The sequence below is a fragment of the Cavia porcellus genome, unplaced genomic scaffold, assembly GCF_034190915.1.
Source record: "Cavia porcellus strain 051 isolate PalLab524CR breed Dunkin Hartley unplaced genomic scaffold, mCavPor4.1 scaffold_60, whole genome shotgun sequence".
Classification (NCBI taxonomy): Eukaryota; Metazoa; Chordata; class Mammalia; order Rodentia; family Caviidae; genus Cavia; species Cavia porcellus.
In genome coordinates this window covers 1898089-1905683 of record NW_026947543.1, presented here as the reverse complement: position 1 = coordinate 1905683, position 7595 = coordinate 1898089, and the positions used below count along the sequence as shown (strand labels likewise).

General features: G+C 50.3%; 1 protein-coding gene across 1 annotated transcript; it reads left to right on the top strand.

Annotated features, from left to right (window-relative positions):
* Positions 1–2027: 2027 nt before the first annotated feature.
* On the top strand, positions 2028–7310 carry LOC106026691 (uncharacterized). The gene is given in 5 exon segments (XM_063244455.1): positions 2028–3704; positions 3744–5965; positions 5968–6952; positions 6986–7050; positions 7174–7310. Coding segments are annotated over 5 exon segments (4953 nt in total). The 5' UTR covers positions 2028–2160.
* The last annotated feature ends 285 nt before the right edge of the window (positions 7311–7595 follow it).

The following is a 7595-nucleotide window of genomic DNA, read 5'->3' as shown; positions in this document are numbered from 1 at the left end:
GTACTAGCTCAATACCTTAACACCAGCAGGTTTTCCCAGAATTCAACTGTAAAATGGTGAAAGGGAAACCCTTAGAAAAGGGATGCAAATGCCCCTTTCACTAGAAATCCCAGGTATTTTCTCATGGCATGGAATATTTAGACTCCACAACTCATGTAGTGAACCCAGGGACCTAGACCAAGTGTGTCTAGTTTAATGTTGTCCTCTTTTTGGAAACAGCATCTTATGTAGTTGTTGAAAGAGGCCTTGAGATAAATTCGTAGCCCAAGATGGACTGGAACTCCCAAGGATCCATCCAGGTCAGCCCCCAGATTGCTGGGATTATAGGCATGAGGGGGCATGCCAAGCATGTGCACAGAGATTCTTACATAATTTGTGAAATCCCACTACCGGTCTATAGGTAGCTTCTGTGCTTCAGGCTTTAGGAATATACCTCTCTTTGTTTTGGCTCCCCTTGTTCAGGTGTCCATTTCTATTGTGATAAGCTCTAAGGCCCCAGGCAAGGGAGTGGCTGCACTTCCTCTGGTGTGTCCTTGGATGATTGCAGCCCAGGTGAACAGGGTTCAAATATATTGGATCCTGTGCATTTGAAGAGGAAATGAGTAAAGATTCATGAGTTAATATGGACATGCCAGGGAATTGAGGGGCCATGATAGAGACAAAAGTTCAGGCCATGGGCTGAAGGCTGAGGATTCTGTACCTCTAGCTTCTTGAATAGTGGGCCTGCTGAGCAACTGTGTGCTCTCAAATGTAATTTGATGGGATTTGTTTTAATTTATTTTGTTTTTTGCTTTGGTTTTTTACATGGAAGGAACTGTACCATGGTTTGAAGAAGCTGGAGTGTCTTACCTAAGAGAAATTTGCAAAAAGGGACAATTCAGCAGTGAAGAATTTCTCAAATGCCCTTGGCGTTTTTAAAAAAGTGACATAAAGTTGAGTGTGTCATGTCCATGTCTCTTTACAAAAGATTTTACCTCCTATTTGATAGGAATTACTGTTTCTTTGAAAGGTCAACCTGCACTGAAATAAAGATAATCCCTCCTTTCCTCATTCTGCTTGAAACCACATCCTTTGTTAGTTATATTTTCTTACGCAGCAACACTTGGAGATGACTACAGCGAGAGTTTCCCATTGGTGGAATTTCCACGGAGACACATGAAGTTGTGAGAGTCGACCCCCCTGCTACAACCCCCTCCCAGAGTTATAAAACAGAGCAGTAAAGAATGCTTCACTCCCTAAACCTTTCCCAGGATATAATCAGAGCAGGGCAGAAAGGAATGTCTCTGCTAGCCATTAACCACTAGATGTTCTGTTCTCTGTAAAGATAGTGATAAGCAAAAGAATGTACTGTATAAACAGGACCAGGGGGCACCTGGCACTCTAAGGTCAACCCAAGACCCTCGGTCTCCATGGTTACTCAGCCCCAGACCCTCAAATCAGCGTTAGCCAAGTCCTGTGCCGTTCAAAATTAACCAATGCGATTTGCTTCTGTAAACTTGCTTGCCTCCTGCTTGTACCTTTAAAAACCCTGCACAAATTCCCCTCGGGGCCCCTCCGCACTCGTTTGCCTGAGGGACCCCATGCGCATGGAAATAAACTTTTTTTTCCTCACCAAGAGTTGAGTCCTTGGGGTCTCTTTCCCTGCGGCGTTGGCCCTAACATCGTGGAGGTCCCACCGAGATAAGCACGTCTCACGGGAGGTGACCCCAACGGCTCTGCGGGTGAGTACGACTGGTCGCTTTTCATACCACCGGTGTTTACGCCCCGAGCCATACGGCTCCGATCTAGGGGCAATTTTTGTTATCTGTTTCGTACTCTGTTCCCTGGTGACTGGGGGACGCCCCACACGGTTTCCGTGGTTCACCATCTGCGATAGGGCCTCCCTATCGATCTGGGGAATTTCGATTCCCAATCTGTGGTCCATCTGGGCCAATCTGGAGACACCCTTTGAGGTGACTCCTCTGGGGGATTTCGATTCCCAGTCTGTGGTCCGCCCGGGCCAATCTGGAGACACCCTGTAAGGTGTCTCATTTGGAGTGAAACTGATGCCTATGCATGTGAATGAAGTGGCCGGCCTGATTGTCTTGTGTGTCGTGGGTGCTGTGTTTGGTTATTTGTTGTACCGCGCTTGCGTTAACCGCCCTGTGACAATAGAACATCATGGGACAATCGACCTCATCCCCATTGTCCCTCACCCTCGACCATTGGTCGGAGGTGCGGAAGAGGGCTCACGATCTCTCCTTGCAGGTCAAGAAGAGTAAGTGGCAGGATTTCTGCTCGACTGAGTGGCCTGCTTTCTCTGTGGGATGGCCACCAGAGGGGACTTTTCATCTGCCCCTCATTCTAGCAGTTAAGGACGTCATCTTCCGCCCCGGACAAAGGGGGCACCCTGATCAGGTCGCTTACATCCTGGTATGGCAGGACCTCAGGGAGGAACCCCCATTATGGGTAAAATCCTTTCTTCCCCCTTCTGACTCATCTGTACCAAAGCTTTTAGCTCTGAAAGGACCTCCCACTTCGGCTCCGGTCCTGCCCGAGTCTCAGCCTGATCTACCCTTACTCGACTATGACCAGCCTCCTCCTTCCCAGCTGACTCAACCTCCTCCGTACCCACTCTCTTCTCCAGCCTCCTCGTCCGGATCGTGTGCTGCTTCTCCGTCAGCCCCCTCTTCACCTGAGCTAAATTCCCCTTCTCCTCCGATACCCCCGTCCCCTCTATATCCCCCACTCCCTGCGATGGCTTGCCCCGAGCCCACACCTCCGGGGCCCACGGGCCCAGCCCAGAACACTCGGAGCAAGCTACGGCCTGAGGATCCAGTCGTTACCCTCCCTCTCCGTCCCTATGGGCCCATGATAGACGATGGGACAGATGGAGGGCAGATGCCCGCTTTACAGTACTGGCCTTTTTCTACCTCAGATCTCTATAACTGGAAAAACAATAACCCTCCTTTTTCTGATGATCCTTCTAAGCTAACAGGTCTAATGGATTCTGTTATGTTCTCCCACCAACCCACCTGGGACGACTGTCAACAGCTCCTAGGGGTCCTGTTCACCACTGAGGAAAGAGACCGCATCCTCCTGGAAGCCCAGAAAGCTGTTCCCAGAGAGGATGGCAGACCCACCCAGAGACCAGACCGGATCGATGACTTCTTCCACTTAAAGCGCCCCAACTGGGAACCCAACTCACCTGCCGGTAGGCAGCATCTTTCTATCTATTGCCAGACTCTAATGGCAGGTCTCCGGGCGGCCGCAAGGCACCCCACTAATCTGGCCAAGGTAAGAGAAGTTACCCAAGGACCTACTGAGACTCCCTCAGTTTTTCTAGAACGCCTGATGGAAGCTTACCGGCGATATACGCCTTTTAACCCTGAGGAGGAAGGCCGACAAGGCTCGATAGCTATGGCCTTCATAGGGCAATCGGCCCCTGATATAAGACGTAAGCTCCAAAGGCTAGATGGTCTCCAAGACCTGACTCTGAGGGATCTTGTTAAGGAAGCTGAAAAAGTCTACTATAAGCGGGAGACAGAGGAAGAGAAAGAGTTAGCTAGGGACAAAAGATGAAACAAGGAATTAACTAAGATGTTGGCCACAGTTATTCAGGGAAAACCTGAGCCAGGAAAGGGAAAGCCCACTCGCCCTCCATTAGACCCTGACCAATGTGCATATTGTAAGGAAAAAGGACACCTGATCAAAGACTGTGAAAAGTTAAAAAAAAAAAAACGGGCCAAAGAAGAACGAGAAAGGCAGTCCTCACAGCGATCCCGAGCCCCCATGCTCGCCCTGGATGAAGAAGACTAGGGACTTCGGGGCTCGGATCCCCTCCCCGAGCTCAGGGTAATGTTTAAAGTGGAGGGGACTCCCGTGGAATTCGAGGTCGATACGGGAGCTGTTTATTCGGCCTTACAAGCCCCCTTAGGGGCCCTTTCAACTAAGAAATCATTAGTTCAAGGGGCTAATGGGAGCAAATATCGCTCGTGGACCACTGAGCGCACAGTTGACTTAGGCAAGGGAAAAGTAAAACACTCCTTTCTGGTTATTCCCGAATGTCCTGCTCCCCTCCTGGGACGGGACTTATTAACCAAACTGGGGGCAAAGATTTCCTTTGAGCCCCAAGGACCTCAAGTGACATTCCGTAACCCAAAGGTTGGGCAACCTATGGTTACGGTGTTATCTCTAACACTGGAAGATGAATATAGGCTCTACGACCACCAGGATCCCCAGCCTATCGCCCCAGCCTGGCTAACTGATTTTAAAGAATCCTGGGCCGAGACGGCTGGACTCGGGCTGGCAAGCCAGCAACCGCCTGTAGTGGTTACTTTAAAAACCACTGCCTCCCCTATTCGGGTTAAGCAATATCCCATTAATAGAGAAGCTCACCTAGGGATTAAGGTGCACATACAGAGACTTTTAGATCAAGGGGTATTAACTCCTTGTCGGTCTGCATGGAATACTCCGTTACTCCCGGTCAGAAAGCCCGGGACGAATGACTACAGACCGGTACAGGACCTAAGGGAGGTCAATAGCAGGGTAGAAGACATTCACCCCACCGTACCCAATCCCTATAATCTCCTCAGCGGGTTAAATCCGTCAAGGACTTGGTACACTGTTCTGGATTTAAAGGATGCCTTTTTCTGTTTGCCTTTACACAAAGATAGCCAGCCCTTATTTGCATTTGAATGGACGGACCCTGAGACTGGGTCCGCGGGACAACTAACCTGGATGCGCCTCCCACAGGGCTTCAAAAACAGCCCAACCATCTTTGATGAAGCCCTACATAAGGATTTAGCCCCCTTTCGGGCTCAACACCCAAGCCTCACCCTTCTTCAATATGTAGATGACTTGCTGCTGGCTGCGGACTCTGAGGGTGACTGCACAAGTGGAACTCAGGACCTTTTACGTGAGTTGGCTATCCTGGGGTATAGGGCATCAGCAAAAAAGGCTCAAATTTGTAAGCGAGAGGTAATTTTTCTGGGTTACTCCTTAAAAGGGGGAAAAAGGTGGCTCACTGAGGCCAGAAAACAGACTGTGGTCCAGATTCCCCCCCCAAAGAGTCAAAAACAATTACGAGAGTTCCTGGGTACTGCGGGGTTTTGCCGGTTGTGGATCCCCGGATTCGCAACTTTGGCAGCTCCCCTGTATCCGTTACTGAAGGGGGGGTCTCCCTTTATCTGGGAAAAAGATCACCAGCAGGCCTTTGATGCCATCAAGCGGGCTCTCCTGTCCGCTCCGGCCCTGGCTCTTCCTAATGTGGATAAGCCCTTTACTCTCTTCATTGAAGAAAAGAGAGGAATAGCGAGAGGAGTACTGACCCAGGCCTTTGGGCCATGGAGGCGTCCGGTGGCTTACCTCTCAAAAAGACTGGACACGGTGGCAAGCGGGTGGCCACCTTGCCTAAAGGCCATCGCAGCAGCTGCCTTACTCATTAAAGACGCTGACAAATTGACTTTGGGACAAAAAATAACAATCATTGCCCCGCACACGCTAGAAAGCATCATCCGCCAGCCTCCAGACAGGTGGCTCTCAAATGCCAGAGTTACTCATTATCAGAGCCTCTTGCTCAACAAGGACAAGATAACTTTTGGACCCCCGGTGACTCTCAACCCGGCGACTCTGCTGCCGGAAGAAGCTTCGGAACCCGTCCTCCATACCTGCCAGGACGTCTTGGCAGAAGAGGCCGGAGTACGACCGGACTTATTGGATTGCCCCCTACCCAATGCAGAGGTGACCTACTTCACTGACGGGAGTAGCTTTTTGATTCAAGGTAAGCGGTATGCGGGGGCGGCTGTGACTGATTATTCCAATGTTATATGGACAGCCAGACTAGAGGACGGGTCCTCGGCCCAAAAGGCCGAACTGATTGCTTTGACTAAGGCTCTGGAGCTCGCTAAAGGAAAGCGAGCGAACATTTACACGGATAGCCGATATGCCTTTGCAACGGCCCACATCCACGGGGCCATATACCGCCATGGGGGCTTCTGACCTCCGCAGGAAAAGAAATAAAACACAAACAGGAAATCCTCCAGTTGCTCGCTGCAGTTATGTTGCCCCAGAAGGTGGCGATAATACACTGTAACAGCCACCAGAAAGGGACTGATCCCGTCACAAGGGGAAACAACCTGGCCGATCAGGCAGCAAAATCTGCAGCCATGGGAGACTCACAAATGTTGGCGACTGATGTCAAAGATTCTCCTCCAAAGGAGAAAGCTCAGATTAACCAAACCCCTGAAACACCTGATTTGACTGCTTACATACAACAGGCCCACCGGCTCACCCATTTGGGAGCTAAAAAGCTAAGCCTACTGGCCCAACGCCAAGACTTCCCAGGGGCATCCCCCACTGCCATACGTCAGGTCGCCAATCGGGTGGTGGCTAATTGTGAGGCATGTCAATTGACCAATGCCTACCCTGCCAAGCTGGCCCCCGGCAAAAGGCTACGTGGCACCAGACCTGGACAATACTGGGAAGTGGACTTTACAGAAGTTAAGCCTGCCCGATGCGGACTAAAATATCTGCTAGTTTTTGTAGACACCTTTTCTGTATGGACTGAGGCTTTTCCTACCAAAAAGGAAACTGCTGCCGTGGTAACTAAAAAGTTGATGGAAGAAATATTTCCCCGGTTCGGATTGCCAAAGGTAATAGGGTCTGATAATGGACCGGCGTTTGTGGCTAAGGTAAGTCAGGGACTGGCCAACATATTGGGGATTGATTGGAAGTTACATTGTGCTTATAGACCCCAAAGTTCAGGACAGGTAGAAAGAATGAATAGAACTATTAAGGAGACCCTCACTAAATTGGCTCATGAGACTGGCTTAAAAGATTGGACAATGCTCCTGCCGTATGCCCTTTTTCGCGCGCGAAACACCCCGTCTACCAAACCCCCTAACCTTACTCCCTTCGAAATCCTTTTTGGCACTCCACCCCCCATTCGAGATCTCACTCCCTTAACTGAGCATGCTGCCTCGTTGCCAACCTCCCTGTCTGACAGGTTCATCGCCCTTGACAATCTACAGAGGGACGTGTGGACGCAGCTAGCCTCGGCCTATGCTCCCAGTGAGTTCCCCGCACCACATCCATACCAGGTGGGAGACTTTGTGTTCGTCCGGCGCCACCAACAAGAGACTCTACAGCCTCATTGGAAAGGACCATACCAGGTCCTATTGACTACTCCTACAGCGGTAAAGGTTGACGGAGTCGCCTCTTGGATCCACGCGTCACATCTAAAGCCTGCTTCAGCGCCAGAGGACAGCTCCTGGGAACTCAAGTGGTTTGATAACCCCTTGAAACTTAAACTGAGCCGAAAGACTCTTTAATGCTGTTTCTATACGCTCCCCTTGTGTATTATTGCAAGATGATCCAACAAAGACCCCAGATTGTAACCCCCTGGGCTATAATGGGATTACTCATGTTAATGCTAGTCACCCCTGCGATAGCTAACCCCCACCGCCCTTGGATCTGGTCATTAATTAAGTGGGACAACCAAGAGGTGGTCGACAAGTGGGAAGGATCAGGTAATCCCACTTTTGCCTTCTTTTCCTGCGATATTGTCCCTCAAGCCCCCTGTATGGATCCATCTCAGGGTGTTTACCTATGCCCAA